This window comes from Nothobranchius furzeri, chromosome 4 (genome assembly GCF_043380555.1).
Source record: "Nothobranchius furzeri strain GRZ-AD chromosome 4, NfurGRZ-RIMD1, whole genome shotgun sequence".
In the NCBI taxonomy this organism is placed as follows: domain Eukaryota; kingdom Metazoa; phylum Chordata; class Actinopteri; order Cyprinodontiformes; family Nothobranchiidae; genus Nothobranchius; species Nothobranchius furzeri.
Window position 1 is genome coordinate 53,110,217 of NC_091744.1, and position 19,631 is coordinate 53,129,847.

General features: G+C 41.6%; 1 protein-coding gene across 3 annotated transcripts in view; it reads right to left on the minus strand.

Moving 5' to 3' along the window:
* Positions 1 to 19,631, minus strand: part of cttnbp2 (cortactin binding protein 2) — a 199,356-nt gene that overhangs the window by 43,309 nt on the left and 136,416 nt on the right. For all 3 annotated transcript variants that reach the window (XR_011520312.1, XM_070550258.1, XM_070550259.1), the window contains exons 7-10: positions 16,886 to 17,036; positions 12,888 to 13,079; positions 1,966 to 2,083; positions 889 to 1,179 (exon numbers count right to left, since the gene is read on the minus strand). Coding sequence is in view for 2 of the 3 variants with exons in the window: in XM_070550258.1 (XP_070406359.1) it covers positions 889 to 1,179; positions 1,966 to 2,083; positions 12,888 to 13,079; positions 16,886 to 17,036 (752 nt within the window). In the remaining variant the exon portion in view is untranslated. The remainder of the gene's footprint in view (positions 1 to 888; positions 1,180 to 1,965; positions 2,084 to 12,887; positions 13,080 to 16,885; positions 17,037 to 19,631) is intronic.

Below are 19,631 nucleotides of genomic sequence, written 5' to 3' on the forward strand. Positions count from 1 at the left end.
GGAACCAGTTAGTGTTCCTGATCATTCTCAGAATATGTCACGCCTGCTCTGGTGTTAAAAGTTAGTAAATATAAGTCCTCGAGCACGCTTGTGCCTGTTCTACTGTCATTTTTAAGGATATTTTTAATATATATGTTTTTACTACATCATGAGAAATAGAAACGTTAATAAAAACACCCAAAAAAAAACAAGCGAAATGGGAAAAATTAGAATCTGCAAAGTCCATTCATTTCAGTAAATCAGCTAGACTGAGAGACAATTTAAAGGCACAGGAACCATTTGCAGGTGTTTTCTAATTGCAGTTATAAATTTGAGTTGATTTGGGTCTTGTTTCATATCACACAGTTACATTTGAATAAAGCATTTTTAATTAAAAGCTTTAGTTTACAGTAATAACTATGTCTAATGTTTGATTGTCTCATCATTCTAATAAAAAAATTGCTTTGACGGCACATTTTCCTGAATGGTTAAAATGCAAATAATTTATTACAAAGTCGCTAATTAATTAGATTAATTTTTTTAACCGAGTCCCTCCCCTAATATAAACACATAATTACATAAAGGGATTTGAAGCATGTAAACAATGTTTAACAGTGATTAAACTGCTGCACAGATTCTGCCCACGTGCACCCGAAACAACCACCAGTTTATCCTCCTGAAGGCCTTCCTCCAGTTAGTTGATGTGTTGGTTTTATTTGAACTGATGTGAAGCCGATTAAAACAAGCACAACTGAATTAGAGAAATAATCCTGGTGACATCATCATGACCCTGAAATTATGCCTCCTGATGGATGACACGCTGCACTTTCTCACCTCTATTAAAGCAATAAGACAAAAACTAAAAGAGCAACCCAGAGAAGAAGAAAGGAAACGAGCGTGTTTCCTCACCGATGCAGAAAGAGGAGATACTGGAAGGAGAAAGGCCTAGTGGTGGACACTGTCCCTCCTCTCTCGCTGTCTGAGACTCTCCACAGAGGATCTGGAGGTGGGACAAGAAGATGTGGCTGAGGATGGCGCTCAGCTGAGCCCAACGGGTTGAGCGGTCCACCGTCACTCTACCCAGCACCATTTGGCTGCTGGAGAGGCCCTTTGCCTCCTCTTCCTCCAGGGCTTCAACAGGACACATGGACCCAGTCCCTCCACCCGAAATCTGGAGACGCACCAAGATCCGGTACGAGTCTGGAGGAAAGGAGGAGGACAACTGTCATTAGCTTTGATGAAGAAGACACAGTGGGACACAACGTGTCTTTTTACTGAGAAACAGAGGGGAGTTTGAGTTTGATCAGAGGGATGTTTCTGCTGTAATGCTCCACTTGTCACTACACTCCAACAGGTTGGTCTTCAGATAGATACGACAGCAGATGTGTCACTGCTCAGATGGAAAAACAGAGGATTTTCCAGTTTCACTTTTAAAGACATCATGTTTAGAGGGAAAAATATTCAAATGCTGAAAGGATAAAGAGTAAAAAATAAATATCTAAGAACATAAAGTTAAAGTAGTATTTCTAAAAAAAGGTAACTGAATAAAAATACATGGCACACTTTTTAGGTATTTATTTAGAAAACAACGTACCAGTGTTTTCCCCTTCACAATGACGAGCTACTGTGTGCTGGTTTATCACAGAAAACCTCAGGAGAGTCTGTTTTCATAGTTCCTTTTCACCTGCTCCTCAACAACAAGACTTCCAAACTCTTCCTCATTATTATTTCTGATCTAATATCCGATCATATGAAGAACACCCTGGACCCCCACAGCATCAAACACACATCTTACTCTACGTCATTCCCCCACAGCCAGCCCCATGAATGTGTGCGTGTTTCCTGAGCAGGGAGAGACGATTTTACAGGCGCTAGCTCCTCCTGTTGTGTGATAATGGTTTGCTAGTCTGTCTCGCCTGTCTGTATGAAACTGAAATAAATCACACCTAAAGCTAGTGTAAACCAACAGCTAAACGCAGGACTCACCGAGGTTCTCTAGCAGATCTTTGCAGTCGTCCGTGGCAACGTCATGAATGGTGCGATTACATTTATCCCTCCTCTCGATGTCCTGTTCACTATGGCTGCACAACACCTCCAGACACTCCTGTACACACAAACAGACCCAGTAAGACACACTGGTGGCTGCCATGAAAAGGAAAGCATACACAGTACTCTCCCCTTCAGTTTATTATTCTTCCATTACATTATTTATTTCTCACTGAGAATAAATTACTTTATTGAATAAGTCTTTATGCTCTGACTGATGTAGAAAGTGTTGACTACAGTTGTTTTTACAAGACACATCATGCTAGCAAATCAGTGTAATATTATCGCAACAGTGGGTCTTATAAACGCGCCATGCCAGCATGGCAATGCGCTAATTTTGCAGAATTTGTTCCGCCTCACTTGGTCATATTGCAGTAATTGTCTGTCTGACCACTTGGGGCAGCAGAAGCTCCGAAGGTTGAGCGGGTTGTCCAGTATTCGGAAGGTTGCAGGTTTGATCCCGGTTCTGGACAGATAATTCTGCTGTTGTTTCCTTGGGCAAGACACTTAACCCAGCTTACCTGCTGGTGGTGGTCAGAGGGACCAGGGGCACCAGTGTTCGGCAGCCTCACCTCTGTCAGTGTGCCCAAGGGCAGCTGTGGCTACATTGTATCTCATCACCATCAGTGTGTGAATGTGTGTGTGAATGGATGAAGTGTAAAGCGCTTTGGAGTCCTATGACTCTGGAAGGCACTATACAAGTGTGAGTCATTTATCATTATAAACGACTTATAGCTCCCTGATGCCGCCTGAGCATTGACAGCATTATTTTGTAAAAACGGCTTGTGACATATTAAAGGTAAGGTAGGAGGAGTTCCTAGATTAGGCATTTCAAATGTTACATTTTGAAAAAACACAGTTCAAAGGTCCAGCCCCTTTTCCTCGGGCTCCCCTCTAAGACACACCTCCAGAATAAGGGAGAATGACGTACACAACAGATCTGTTGTGTAGGATTTAACCTATCAAGTAGAAATAGAGCCACCAAGGCACTGGTTAGCAGCTCTTTCTGTTCCTACAGTCGACATCAATAGCAGCACCTGCCCTACCCTAGGGATTCGCTTCCTGTTACCTACTCCAAGCTGAGCATGTGCGATTTGTGCGGAGAGGGGAGGGACAGTCATAAGAGCTAGTTGATGAGGTTTATCAAGGATTGAACTTTCAGAGGCGATTAAAATTATTCTTAATTATTTTAACAAAAGATGTAATTAATTGGTTCCCATTGATATGTGAAGAGCATTTCAAGCAATATGGCAAGAAATGCACCAGAAAAATATCTCTTACCTCACCTTAAAGGAAATTTCAGACTCACGGGCTGAGGCGGTTTTTAATGTTCTGCGAAATAATTCTTAAAGGGACTTTACGGAGTTTTGAATATTTATGCTCGCGATTGCCCCCTCAGGCCAAAAGCGTAACGGCAGCGTCAATAGTAGGCTCGTGCACGAGGCGCGCATGCAGTACGTGCACACTCCTTAACGAAAAAACAGCTGAGACAGTCCCGTGTGTGTATGTGTGTGTGGCCCAGAGGACAGGAGAACACGCAGCTAATTAATTAAATAATTTGGTTCTGTACCTTTCTCTTCAGCACAGCCGACAAAGGTTTAAGATGGGTCAGTCCTCCTGCATGCTCAGATCATTCCCTTCCCTTGCTTGGAAAATTTTTCCAAAATGAAAGTTGAACCCACATCTTTTTTATCTGTGAATTCAATGCCGTTCGGCAAGTCTCAAATAAAAATTTGGGCATCTTACTGTAAAAAAATATACAATTAATGTAAAAAATAAATTCTAAATAAATTATGTTCACATCCAGATTCGAACCTGGATCTTCTGCATGAGAGTCTTACTAGGTGAGCTAATGGGCCAGTAGCATCTTTTGTATCTGTAACTTTTATGTCGTTGATGACAGCTGAAACAACGTTTAAAGAACAGTTCAGAGCGAAAATGGCTATTTTGTTGCTAATCTGCAGAAAATATCTAGAAGAAAGTTCTACAAAAAGTAGCTAAGGGTCCTCAGAAATGTAGCTAGGTTCATCACTAGGTGTTAGGAACAGAGACAAAGTGGCACTACCTCACTCTCTGCTGCTAAAGCTACGGATAGCAAATGCTACGGGCGATGCCTGTGCGTGAACGCGCATGAAGCAGCCTGCTCGACCCGAGCAGCTCTCTTTTTCTGTGATTTTACAGAAAAACAGGCAATCACAGTAAAAATGCCAGGGCTCATTCTACAGGACCAGGGCATTGCAGGAGAATGTATGAAGAAGAAATTTATTATTTCTATACATGTTTTGGCTGTCAAACTTCCATAATGCCCCTTTAATCCTGCTACTCCTTTCCTTGCAGATTTACTATGGTGCGGTATGGGGGCCAAAATTAAGACTACTGCAGGAGGCTATATAAATTCTGAAGCAAACTACCGACCTGATTAATGATAAGCTGGCACCGGTAACTGAGAGGATGGCGCTGCTTACTGAGAAATAGCACCTTTACCGACGTTACTACTAGATACGCTAGGGACTAGCAGCCCTCGGCTGGTCATTGACTGGATCACACACTCCCTCTGCTGTCTATTAGCATGGATAGGCTGGCGTTAGCCTGGACGGGCTGGTGTTAGCATTGGAGAGGCTAGCCATTAGCGTGCCTAAGCTGGATTTCCTACCCCCTTGACGGACCTTTAGCATGGATAGGCTGGCGTTAGCTTCTAAATTAAGTGTCGTCCGTCTCGGGGGTGGGCATCTAACCTATGAGAATCCACCCAACTGGCCAAATGAGTGAAGAGCTCTATTTGATTTGTTAAAAAAAATCCATCATGCTTCCGTTTGACAGAATGCATTATGTGTAGCAAACATTTGAGCTGACCATTCATTGCAATATTTAGCTGTTCTTTGCGATATGCATATTGAGCATGCTGATATCGTGATAACGATATATTTGCGATATATTGTGCAGCCCTATACTGGATTATTCTACACTAATAGCAGATTGCATAAAACATAGTTTGTGATTTGTGAAACCTTTCTCTGATTTGTGAAACTTCAAAACAGATTTTATTCTTTTGGTGAAATGTAGCACAGTTACAGAACACCCACAACTAGGCTCATATTTGTTTGATGTTAGCGTGTATTAATCAAAAACAAGAAGAAATATCCAGCCTCAAACTTTTTTATTTTAAATAACTAGTATGTTGTGGGGGTAAATATTGTTGCTTTTAAGCTTAATATATTACCTTTACTTATCACCGATAAGCTGTGATATTCTATATAAATGTAGAGCACGTGTCAGACACATGGCCTGCGGAGCATTTTTATGTTGCCCGCAAGATAAATAAAAAAAATTTATTAAAACAGACCCGCTGGCCGATTTTACCGCAAAGACTACATCTCTCATGATGCTTTGCGGCATTAGCGCGGAACCGAAGTGCCCCCTCCTTTGTATTTTTTCCAGCGCCTGCTGCCGGTGTCTGCAGCTCCGCTGTCTCGGACAAACTGAACACTCCTCTCACTCAGCGCCGAGTTCACTCAGCTATTTTCCGACGTTGAAGCCCAGAAACGGAGATTTTAACCACTCAGTAATGTGTTCATGACTGAAAGAGAAAGTTTTCCAACTAACTTCCAGAGCTGATATAACTCCAGCGAGCAGTGATGCGCTCAAACCAGCATGACTCTGTGGCTGCTGTCGTTGTTATTTTTCCTCCCCGACACACAACAACATGGTCAAGCTGCTCAGACATGTTCATCAGCACAAACCTATGTGAGCACCTGTTGTCATCTAATGTTGTCATTATTATGATGAAGATGAACAAAACAACAGGAGTCTCCTCCTCAGCTCAGATCAGCCCCATGATGCAGGTATCTGGCTGGAACAGGTGAGCATCACAGTAAACCAGTGGAGCAAACTGAGCTTTAAATATGTTGGTTTTATGCTCTTTTTCTGCTCCAAAACATGAAAGTTAACAGGTGAGAAGTTGCATTTTCTATTTTCTGTAATCATTACTCTCAGGAAGTCCACAGAATGTAGTTAAAAGTCTTCAGCTTGTCCAAAATGCTGCAGCTAGAGTTCTGATGAGAATTAAAAAGCGAGATCATATCTCTCCTGTCTTAGCTTCCCTACATTGGCTACCTGTTAAATTCAGAATAGATTTTAAGATCTACCGTCTCACATATAAAGCTCTTAATAATCAAGCTCCATCATACATCAGTGATCTGATTGTTCCATATGTTCCTAACCGAGCACTTGGCTCTCAGACTGCAGGTCTACTGGTGGTTCCCAGAATATCTAAAAATACGATGGGAGGCAGATCTTTTAGTTATCAGGCTAATTTGTTTTGACACTAGTCAGTGACTTGATGCAATTTGCTGGGTTCCTTATACAGGAAACTTTTTTCTGATTGGCTTAATGAACTGACCTGGATTGGAATGTTTATTATGTGAAGTGCCTTGAAACAACTCTTGTCGTGATTTGGCGCTATATAAATAAACTTGAATTGAATTGAATGTTTTATGCAATCTGCTAATAGTATAGAATAATCCAGTACAGGTTTGAACAGTGTGGGTGTTGTAGTTTTTGAGCTAAACCAGTTCTAGTGTGGACCAGATCATAAAAAAAAAAAATGCTAGAATCTGGCTGTAAATTGGGTGTAATTGCCCTTTAGCCATTTCCCGAATCGGAAACTGGAATCAGAAGCCAACTTCAGCCTCTGTTATGGAAATTTTATGTCTATTATTTCTTGATCATTGAGTCAATCAAGTGAATGTAATATGTATTACTCTATGCCTCGTTGCTTGCTCAACTATTCAGACACACCCACACAAGTCTCACACACACATTCTTGACTCCCCCCTCTCTCTCTCTCTCTCTCTCTCTCTCTCTCTCTCTCTCTCTCTCTCTCTCTCTCTCTCTCTCTCTCTCTCTCTCTCTCTCTCTCTCTCTCTCTCTCTCTCTCTCTCTCTCTCTCTCTCTCTCTCTCTCTCTCTCTCTCTCTCTCTCTCTCTCTCTCTCTCTCTCTCTCTCTCTCTCTCTCTCTCTCTCTCTCTCTCTCTCTCTCTCTCTCTCTCTCTCTCTCTCTCTCTCTCTCTCTCTCTCTCTCTCTCTCATCTTTTTGTTTCAATAAAGTCTGTGACCAGATGCTCGGGGCATTTTGCCTCGTGCATATGCCACAGTTATAACTGGTTGACTTGTTGCTTAATGTGTCTCTCCTTTTCTCTTCTATCCAGAAATTGGTTATTGGTAAACATACTTATAAAATCCATAACAGCCTCGTAAGCAGTAATCTGACTGCAGCGGCACCGCAGCGCTGCTAACAGCTAATGAACACAATGATGGGGACTTTTCTTCTGCTTGTAGAGTTTAGATATTATTAGTTTCATAACCATCGTGTTTTCTCCCAACCCACTTGATCGTGAGCCTTCTACCAGCTAGCATTAGCTAATCTGCTTGTAGTTACACTTTTGATACCAAAACTTTGGACTGTTTCTGTGTCTGTGTCTTTGCTGGTTTCTCTGTTTTCCTCCACAGCACCTAGATTTGCACAGTCTGTGCCAGTAAAAGGCATCTTCCTTACATGTGCAATATATATGTCTCTCTCGTTCTGATCTGTCTGCTCTGCTGCCGCATTAGATGAGCGTGATTTGCGTGCATTGACTGTTACATAAAGGTTAAACAACATGAAAAAAAGCTGCACAACACAACAAATTGGTGATGAAAAGTGTTGCCAATACATTTCTTCATTGAATTTTATCGATTTGTTGTTGCAGCCCTATTTGCAGCCTTCTCATCAGTACAGACCAGAGGTCTCATTTATAAAACTAGCTTACGCACAAAATGGGCTCTGAAACCTGAGTGAGTGACTTTCCATTAGGGATGCTCTGATCCGATCAAATCATTTTCAAATGATCAGATTAGGGTGGAAAAGAACAAATTTAACCTTAGACAACAACACAAGTGACTTTCTAAATTCTAAATCCTGAGGTAAAAGAGGCCCTTCTAACTGCAGGGGCCCTGGAAAACAAAATGTTTAAAGCTCTCCTGCAGCAGTAAGACAAAGCCACAGAAACATGGAGTTTGAGCCAGAGAATAAGGGCTAAATGAATGATTGTAGGTTTATTTTTATGTCTTTCAGTGGCACGACTACAAGAGTGTTATAAAATAATTCATGTCCTGTGACTGTATTGCTGGTAAACAACTCAGCCACATTCAGCCCTTCTGAATAATTCAGACCAGTGAATGCACGAAAGTGATGATTAAACTGCTTATTTTTGCCGCCAAACACTCAGTGACATCAGTGCCTGAACTCCACTATACCTGTGAAGGTCCGGAGGTGCCATCAAGCCATCAGCAGGACATCCTCTACATCTCAGAAGTTGGTCACAGTCTACATAATTCAAAGGCCAAGTGAACACTTCAGACTCACTGCAAACTATTTTTGCAATGTGGCACGGCACAACAGCACTGTCATCAGGGCACACGGGTCCAATTAAAGGTCTGCCATTCCTTACAGGAACAGAGACCACCTGTCGCATTTCATGGCTGAGTTTTAATCTAACATCATCCATGTGGAGAAACGATGGAGCTGCAGCTGCCTAGGTCAAATCTTTACAATAACATCACGTATGATCAGCGAGCACCCACTATGGCCACATCAAACTGTAGCTGAGGTTCAGCCTTTTTCATAAAGGGTTGACTCAAAAAGATCAGCTATAGGTGTACAACCAACCAGCTGAACTAAAGACCACATCTGGGTTTGCAATGTACATCTCTAAGGTCTTGGCTGAAAGAAAACCAAAATGGTACCCAATTGTAGCTATCAGTGGTTTAATGTCTGAATGATAGACGTAGTGTGGGTCTTTGTGTTTTTAATGCAGTCTAGAAAAGCCCATCCTGGGACAGTACAAATTTGGTAGGTTTGCTGGTTTGACAATTAAAATTGCGCCCACATTTTCTAAGTTAACACATTTCTTTTAACAATGGTAGTTTCTGCTTCAGCCCCCTCCCCGTGCGCAGCGGCCGCAAACTCACTGATGCGCCTGCAGCCTCTCGGAGTTCCTGCTGCTCTAAACATTAAAGTAATTATTTCATTTTCTGTTCCTCACTTCTGATTACCTTCAATGGTGTCTGTTTGTTGCAACCACCAGGTACAAAAACTAACTTGTTTTTATTTGACTATTTTTCTGTCCTGCCTGTTTATTATCTTCCTGCATCTCCTCTCAATCCTAAAGAAAAACTGCTACCTGGGTTCATACTAGGGCTGGGCGATATGGCAAAAATAGAATATCACGATTTTTCCAATATTTTATCACGATTTCGATTTATCACGATTTTTTATCCATGAATAGCATAACTTCAATTGCGTATTAAAGAAGAGAAACATTGAATAAATAAACATTTATTCATATTAGGGATAATCAACACAGTGCTAACACACTTATATTTTAAACTCACACCAGAGATGATAAAAGCCCTGAGAGAAACAATTACAAAAATCAGTTTTTCTTGTTTTTCAAGTAACTTAACATAAATTAAAATCGTAAACATATTAAGGCTGTCGCGGTTGAGGAATTCCCCCTGCGCTGATTCAGGGTGGCTTAATATTGCGGTGTGCGATATTATTGCAGCCCTTTTTTTATTGCAGTACTATCTAAACATAATGTTTACACATTTAAAAAAGGTTAAAAATTGCCGTGCCTTCTTTTATAACACTTTACTGAATGCAGATCAAAGGGCAGTAACAACACAGATCGCAGTAACGTTTGTTTCTCCGACAGTCGGAGTCCGACTGAACTTAAAAACAACAAAATTCAGGAGAAGGTTAAACTTTTAAATGCAAATGTGGCTGCAGCATCTAACAAATAAGAAATAAGTCCCCATTTTGTTTAGTTGTTTAAAATCAAGCATAAAAAATTACATGTACCGGGCGTGGGGCACTATCATTTCACTTTCACTTTCACACACATGAATGACGGTGATTTATAGCTCGGTCACGTCCTTGTTACCCACAAGGAAAACCAGCATGTTAACCATATACGGTTTGAGAGAGGATCTGAGAGGGGTGGCAACATTTCCAGCAACACTGAAAACCCTCTCCGATGGTGCGCTCGTTGCACTAAAGGTTGGTTTATGCTTGACGCGTCCGCGAGGTCCGCACGGCTCCGCGCGGAAAAGTACTTGCGTGCGACTGGCGAGCAAAGGGAATCTCTCCCGGTTGTTGCTCCACCATGTCCGGGGGTTTTCTTTAGGGTGGATGCATTCCTCCTGCAGGTAGCGAGTGAGCTCCAGCTCGGCTCAAACTATCTTCAGGACGGTTGCAGAAGCAGTGCTTGTCCGGGACTTCAGCAGGTCTCCGAGCGTTTATTTATTTTTTATTTTTTTTGCCGCTGGTGGCAGCTCTGTCTCGGCCAAGGACCCTGGCTGCGCAGCAGCTGACGTACTGAAAACCAAAGTGCTCCCAAAGGAGGGAAGTAACGTTTCGTTTTGATACCAGTGCAGCCATCCTTCTCAACATGCATCATTGAGTTGAATCACGTTCAGTAATCGCGGTGGCCCATGATGCAGTGTGGTGGGTTTCTTCATATTGCGATATTTCATTTTTGCGGTTACCGTGACAGCCCTAAAACATATTTAAAGTGCAAACATGTCAATTGCAAACGTATTGTGCAAACATTAACTTGTTCAAAATACTATGTAGCTCCCAGTTGCTCATGTAGTGGATAGTTAAGCTCAAATACGGCTCTGATGTGCGGCTGGACCAGAGATCGCTTGTGGTAGCAAAAAACTGCGCATTCTGAATATTTTCTGCAACTCTCACTTTGCATTCAGCGTACATGCGTGGAATGGCTGTGTTCGAAAAATACTTGCGACTGGAAAACTCGTAGTGCGGATCCAATGTTTTTATCATTTTCTTAAATCCCACTCCTACTGTTCGCGCGGGACACAAATCTTTAACCAAGTGGTACGTCACTGCATCTGTCACGCTGTTCCATCGTCTGCTGTCTCTGTCGTAAGGAGTGAGTTTTGTGTGTGTTTCTGTTAGCGTTTGCTGCCTGGAAGAAGCACTAGCCGCTGCCACTGCAGGCTTTTTAGCTTTAGCTGCCAGCTGGCTCTCATTGTATTGTTTGGATGCCTTCTTTTCAAGTGATTAAACAAGTCTGTGGTGTTGCCATCACTTGCCTTGACGCTCTCCTTGCAAACTTTGCAAATGACGTTTCGCTGCTCTTTGTCATCTGGTGAAAAACCAAACCAGTTCCATATGATGAACGAGGCGTTCCTCTTCGGAACGAAAACCTTGTTGTCGCTCTCAGCCGCGGCCGAAGCCATGTTTGTTTACACACAGGTGAGAACAAGCAGGGCACTAATATATTACTATGACTCACTCTGATTGGTTAAGGGTCAAACAAAGGCGTGTCATTCGCCTGAGGTAAGTTCCCTTTTCATTCAGAGGCAGAATTTCAACAGCAGAGCTGTGAATCGTGATAAAAAGGTCTCTCAAAAATAACAGACCGTCAGATGTGTAGATCGTAAAACGGTCTAAAATCGTCATATCGCCCAGCCCTAGTTCATATATATTCACCTTATGAGTTACCTTTGAACTGCAGTTCTAAAAGATCTACCGACCGCAGATACAGCGGAGTGCTTGCCGGCCGACTACAACGGGACCGTTTTTGCTGCGGAGTTCGTGCCGGAGCGGAGATAGTGGAATTTTGGGGGTGCGTCACCGGAGAACAAAACAGGTGATGTGCCTTGCTCCGCAGCAGCGAAACACATCAGGCACAAATAACAGACAGAAAACATGAAAGGAAATGAGCCGACATGAACGATCGCATGTTTAATTTGTTTTTGAGGTGGTGACACCTGATTTGGCGGTGCTCAGATGTGCGTTGACGTGCGCAGATGTCTGGAGCGCACGTCAACGGTCAGAGCTTTGCATGCGCAAACTGGTTAAGATTAGGATGGGGTGAGGGGAAGGTAAAATTGCAAGAGGGAAAAGGTCACAGTTTGGTTAAATGTCCATTTTACCGCCGCTGTCAGTACCGAAGCTCTGGCACAGCGCGTCGCCTCCGCCTCCCGACGCAGGGGCTCATCACCTGCTGGTGGACTGCATCTTGTCAGTCATTATCACGTGACAGCGACTAGTCGATGACAGGCATAAAAAGTCACTACAGAGCTGTGAAGTCGACTAGTCGACTAGTTCATACAACCCCTACTGTATAGCCATCTAATGACTTATATGAATTTGTAATCAGGCTGAATTAGTTCTGTTTTATACACAAAATGTGCTGTGAAATTGGAGCGGGCAGCCTTTCATGTCATTTGTTTTCCGTGTACGACTCTTGTCAGAATAAACGGCAAATCTCTTCATCTCTAAAGATGATCCATGTCACATGATCCTTCCACATTTACCCGCATAACGCAGAAGAGATGTGCTTACACCTTTGTTGCTACAGCTGTGTAAATTAAATAACTGCTGATACCCCCACACTGAACTAATGCGTTGCATCAGCTGCAACTAGTTTATGCTAAGTTGGACCGCAGTGTTAAATATGTGACTTGAACTGAACTGGATAGAATATAATGGATCTACTATGAAAGAGCATCTGTTTTTCAGCCCAAACTAGCAGAGCAGCAGCTGCACGTGCCACTGAGTGAACAACCAAGGCTTCCTGGTTAAGTTCTCCTCTCTGCCACGGGCCAAAGACACCAGAAGACAGAGACAACATGATTCAGTTATCTTGTGTTACAGGTCTGAACAAAAAAACCCACGGTTATAATTTCACTTTGGCTATTTTTTTTGTCTTTGATGACAGATGTGCAAAACATTCTACTACTCCATATCAAAGTTTGAATGCTGCAACATGCAAAGCATGTGTTACTTTTACCTTGAGGTCAAGGGCAGCAGCCATGTGCGCAGGGGTCCAGCCATCACCGTTAGCCTGGTTCAGCAGGGTAGCAGGCAGCACCTGGGTAGGTATGGTTTCGGAGGGGTCACCCTGAGCCGGGTGGCACAGTAGGAGATGAAGCGTGTCCACATGTCCTGACCGGACAGCAGCATGCAGCGCCGTACAGCCGTCCTGTGAAGAGGTAAAGGTTCTGATGGTGGTGTAGTTGGGTTCACCATTGTCCAAGTGTCATCCATCAAGGTCTGTTGGTGGTTCCAAGGTCTAGACATAGGTCAAGACGGGACCATGCTACTTGATATCAGACAATGTACATCCTTCCAGAGTTTCCAATTTAAACTAAAGTTGCACTTTAGCTCTTTATCATCCTGCTACTGAGTTGCTGTGTTAAAGCTCCTTGTTGTGCTTCTTTGGGTCTTAACGAATCGGGGAGTATTGTAATCTAGTTCTCATCTGTTTCAAACTCTGTGTGCATTTTAGGTGTTTTAACATGTTTTACTGTGACTGGTGGAATGAAGGTGCTTCATGACAGAGTAAATGGATGAAATGAAATGGTGTTGTTGACTGTAACTAGCTATAGCTGAAACAAACACATCTGTCAAGACCAATAGAGAAGTAAATCTGGACCGAGCCCAAACAGGGATGCTGACGTGCTTCAACTTCATGTCAACGTCAGCAAATCAGCTTACGACTAAAGGGCATTCGTGTGCAGTCCTGCAGACATGAGATGGTGAGACCAACGTCCTCTGTTGGTGTCATCCTCAGAGGACACCAGTCTCAGCAGAGGAGGTGTTACATGATGTTCTCTAAATGTGCTAACAAAAGAAAAAGCAATGTAGAGTTTTAGAAATGTTTACAACGGGTCTAGAACAAGTCAAAGCACAGTTGCTCCACCTGATGACCACTGTTACCAAGGTCCGGGCCTCTTATTGGCAGACATAAAAATGGGTCAGGGGTGAAAAAGGTAAAAGCACACACCAGGCTCTGCTGCTGAAAACACTAAAACCATAAAGAATCCTAAACTTACAATAAAAATGTTGGATGTTTATTTTACAGTTGCTGATAATAACAATAACTATAATAATAATAACAGATGCAGGAGGCAGTGGGCTAGATTAGGATTTAATGATAACTACCTCCCCTTCACTAACCAGCAAACTAACCCTTCCTTTGGGGATATTTGGACTTTTATTATCTCCTTAAGTCCACTGTGTCTCTGAGAAGAATGAAGCAAACAAGAAGAAAGCATCTTAAAAGATAAAGTTTCCTCCCAGTTTTCAATTAGTCATGAAGCAGAATAAAGTTCAGGAAGAACGTCTGCAGGCTGGCACTGCAAACTATATTATAATTTCTCTTTGACTATTCTGAGCGCTCATCTAACACCCCCCCCCCCCCCCCCCCCCGCAGCAGAGCCCAACAAGACCCAAATACTGACCTGATGGACTTTCAGCCAGAGACCACATAGCCTACATTTTAGAGTTTCTTTGCCACCATGGATGAATGATAATGCTTCCACTGTGTTTCATTTGAGGTGCGTCTCATCTACACAGGAGACCAGCAGACAAGATGTGGCGGGTCGCGGGTCACCGGTTCTGACGGATTTTTTATATTTTTTTTCTACTGTTGGTGGTGTTGGGGCATCTTAAAAATCCTCTTGAATATTTCCCCTAGTGGATGATATTGAAACTGGTTAAACTGTAAAAGCCGGCCTCACCGTGTATGGAGCTCACATCACCAGATAGTTCACAGGGACTGTGGAGGACAGACACCTTTAGGGGCAGCTTGTCAAAAAAAAACTTAAAGCGTGGCTTTAATCACAATAACAAGGATGTTATGACAAAGCTAAAAGGAGGTCCATGACAGTGCAGACACCGCCCCCACAATAGAGGTGTGAATCTTCACTTGACTCCCGATTGGATTCGATTCGATATCCCGATGCATCACAATTATTTCATATTAGTTTGTTTTCATCAATAATAGAAGATGTCAGATAATAGCTATTTATTTTTATTTATTTATATATTTATTTTTAAATCAAAAACGTAAGTGACACAACCCGCCTTCCCTCAAAAGCTCTCCATTCCCAACAGGTTAGGACAAAACATTTAAACATTTAAGAAGATTTAACAAAGTAAAACAATCTGTTTCCTCATTCAACACCACGCCTCAGGCTGAGAAAAACACGCTTTGCAAAAACTCACAAAATCTAAAAAAGTACTGAAAACCTACAGGACACATAATGTAATAATAAAATACATAATGGGTTCATATAGGAGTGTTTAATGTCTCTGAGCAGCTCTAGAGTCAAATATGTATGCCGCAGTTGAAGGGTGTCAGAAATAACACCAAATGAAATGTTTGACTTAGTTTGTTTTTTATTTGAACCCAGTGGTTCATTTCTGAAATGTTGGAGAATGAATCAAGTTCTGTTTGATGCAGAAAATAATAAAACATCAAACAAATTCTACACTTTCAATAATATTTAAGATGTGTGTTTTACTCTTTCTGATAATAACACCAGCAGAAGGCTGTGGGCCTGTGGGTCATCACAACACTCGGTCTGACTGAGCGCTTCCAGGAGAAATAATAACTAAATTATGAAAATAATAACGCGTGTTTGGAGCGTCGGTTTGGAGGAGCGTCCTCCGATCCTCTCTCTTGTGTGAGCAGACAGTCTCCCTCTCCCTCTCTCTCTCTCTCTCTCTCAGTTGCTGTGTGAGCGAGCTGAGCAGGCTGCATGACAACCCACTCAGTCGGGCTGATTCGGTTCCGGTTCGGTCTCAGGTTACAACTCTAGGCTCAGCCCTGCAGTACCACATTAAGGCGAAGGTAAATGTGGAGAATACCGCTCTGACAGATCTGGATGCTGCGCTGGTGCCGCCGTTAAAAACATTCCACTATAACTGATTATGGCGTACTCTTCTACGATGCAGAATCGTTTATGTCCGCATCCCGATGCATCGATTATTTGATTATTGTCCTCAGCTCTACCCCACACCCCCTTAATATCAACATGACGTAATCTTTTGTAAAAAGCACATGAACACACCACATTAGCGCCACAGTCTGACCACTTATGAACAACCAAAGGCTCCCTGCTGCCAGTTCAGCTTTACTGCTAATTGGCAGCATTGTTTTATGAAAGAGGCTGGGCTGTCTCGGGTCACAAGTACCCTTCACCTCATCATTCTGATGTCACAGTGCCTAAACGTGTTTATTTTGTAAAAAACTAAGAAAACATTGTTGTGTTTAATCTGTTTATGGTTAAACCTTTTATACCCCTGATGTGGTTTGTTTACAAAGCGAATGGGATCCAATATTAATCCAACAAACCTACCAGTTTCATGCATCAGGTTTGAACCAAACACTGTAAAGTCACCAAGTTTAAGGTAAACAATAACTCTATAAAATCACAGCCCATGTAATAGTTCACTGTCAGAAGTTAGAAGTGGCCTATAAAGCACACCACCATTTGTTTGGGGTAAACTAGGTTTGCTTCACTAGCTTTTCTGGGCCTGCAACTTTATCTAGAAATCAGATTAGGACCTTTGAATGTTTGGTTTGGGAACTCCTATCTATAAAGTCTAAAGGATGCATGAAGACCTACAGTGAATCACATCAGCAGAAAAAGCTGACAGAAACGTCCAGATTCAAACTGAGCAGGCTAAATGAAGAACAAAGCCAGAAACTAAATATAGGAGGCTCGTCACATGTTCCCATGGCAACGTACAAGCTCCTATGGTTACCATGGAGACACAGGAAGCCTGTGCATCAATGGGCTCACACCATTCAACAACTGGACCCCTGAGAATACCCAAATCAGCAAGGCAAGTGTGAAACAGAGAAGAGTGCTACTAACAAGTGACAAAATGTGAGAATAAACAGAAATGAGTGACTTTACAAAGATCTCACAGAAACAAAACTAATCGGAAGACCTACTGGATTATATATTTAACACAGTCCTGACCTAGGAGACTTACTGCAGTGGCGAGTGAGCGATTGGCTCCGGCGTTTAGCAGGGCTCGGGAGGAGTCCAGACTTCCTGCCTCACAGGCCAGAAACAGGGAGGTCTGCCCTCCCACTGCCACCGAGTCCACAGCAGCTCCTGCAGCCAGCAGCACCTCCACGCAGCTGGAGGGAGAACACAACAAAACATGAACACACCTGAACCAGGATCTGAAACAATGCAGCTGGTCATCTACTGAAGCACCAGTTTCAGGCTAAAAGCTCTTTGAGAAAAACCTTGTTGGTACTAAAACGGTTCAGACCAAATCCTGACCATCTGTCCTGACTTTAATGCTTTAATTGACGGAACCACGCTTTTGATATAAAGATAGACATTTTATTCTGCTTCTGAAGCTACAACATGATTACAATCAGGCATTTAGAGCAGCAGCTCTATACATTTTCTCAGTAAAAGTTGAATTTAATACCAACAACATCAGACTCAGCTCAGCTGCGTCGTGGGAGTCGGTACCTAAGTCAGAGCATAATCCTAGAAAACATGGAAGTGTGTGACTAGTAGAGCAGATCGTCAGGAAGCTTTGAGTCTCGATCACCGAGAGCGTCATTAGGTAAGATGCATGTCTAAGTGTGAGTGTGGGAGGTTTGGGAGAGGGGTGAGGCGCGGGTGATCATTCCTCTCTATGAATAGCACAGTGATCAGATATTATACCAGAGATGAGTCCTCCATACCCAGAGCTCTTGGACAAACCAGAAGCAGCAAAATGTACACACAGATCTTTTATTACTTATAACAAAGGGCCTGCTGATGTTGGAGGATAAAAGATCCACACACATCAATTCAATAATTTATTTCACTCAAAGTTTAAATATACAAACTTCAAATTAGAATATAAGCATTCAAGTGAAATAGGGGGAGGAAGAAGAAAAAATCTTATATGACCTACCCCCTTTAACTAAGACAAGATAAATAACAAAGAGTACAAAATAGCCTTATACACAAAAAATAAACCGCTCTCTTACTTCCACAAATAATATCACTACTAAAACATTAATCCTCCATCCTCAACTCACCAAATCATACGATTTTAGCATTTTATCTTTATACATTTTTTAATTAATCATCCAGGTTATTTCATAATTTCACATCATATATTGAAATACACATTTGCTTAAATGTAGTACGAACAAATATTCTTTTAAACTCTGGTTTCTTTCTACTCTTATCATTTTTTGGGATCAAAACAAAGAACCTTTGTAGATTAGTTGGCAGTAACTTATTTCTAGCCTTAAACATAATTAGTAAAATTTTCAAGTTAACTAAGTCTTTGAATTTCATAATTTTAGATAGAACAAAATATTTGTTAGTATGTTCTCTCGGATTAGCTTTATGTAGAATTCGCAGAACTTTCTTCTGTAACAGAAACAAAGGATTAGTGTTTGTTTTATACGTATTGCCCCAAACCTCAATACAATAAGTTAAGTATGGTAAGATAAATGAGTAATATAATGTCTGAAGCGTTGAAATTTCTAGAAAACCTTTGACTTTGTTTAAAATTCCAATACTGTTGGATATTTTTTGTTTTATATATTTTATATGGGATTTCCAAGTAAGTTTATGGTCCAAGAGAACCCCTAAGAATCTGACTTCATTTACTCTATCAATTAAAAAACCATCAATAGACAACGTAACTAAATCATTAGTTTTTCTGTTACCAAAAACCATGAATTTTGTTTTATTCCAATTGAGAAATAATTTATTGTCATTAAACCACTTCTTAAGTTTAGACATTTCACAAACCATATTTTGAATAATAATTTCTAAATCATTTCCAGAACAAAATATATTCGTGTCATCAGCAATCAATATGAACTGTAATACTTTAGACAAATCACAAATGTCATTTATATATAGAATAAAAAGCTTAGGGCCCAACACTGACCCCTGTGGGACACCGTGTGTAATCTCTAGTGAATCTGAAATTTCATCATCTAACTGTACAAATTGATTTCTATTGGTCAAATAACTACTTAACCAGTCATGGGCGATTCCACGTATCCCGTAATCCCTCAGCTTGGAGAGTAAATTACTATGATCTATTGTGTCGAATGCCTGTTTTAAATCAATAAACAAACCCACTGTATATTGTTTTTTTTTCTATTGCTGATGAAAGTTCTTCATTTAATTCCAATAAAGCCAAGGATGAAGATTTATGTGATCGAAACATTTCTCATTTATTCCTGGTTAATAACAGCATGATTTCCATTGGAGACTTACCCAACTTCATCACCTTAATCATTCATCAGTGTACTGGACTTTGATGTCATTGTTATGCCATAACTCAAAAACGCGTGAACTCTAGAGCTCACAGAACAGAGATCCAGTTAGCATCTCTGAGACTTTATGCACCAGGATATAACTAACCGATCTGGTTTCAACACGGTTCTATGGTGAGTCAACTCGAACCTAAAGTTTAGAAAAACACAAGAGATTCCATCACGTCAACGCTAACGCTGTGTGTGTCCATCCAGCCGCTTCAAAAGAGTTAATGAAGTTCAGCGTCCACCAGAGATGGTACTCATCATCAGTGAGAGCTCCTCTAGAAGCAGAGTTTTGGTCTGGAGCATCCAGGTGTGTGTTAACAGAGTACGAAGAAATACATCTGTAAAGCAACTGTTTCATATTAATCTAGAACTGGTCAAAGGTCGTATTCAAACTATTTGGAGATCCTCAGTTTACAGAGAGAAAGATTATTTACGAGT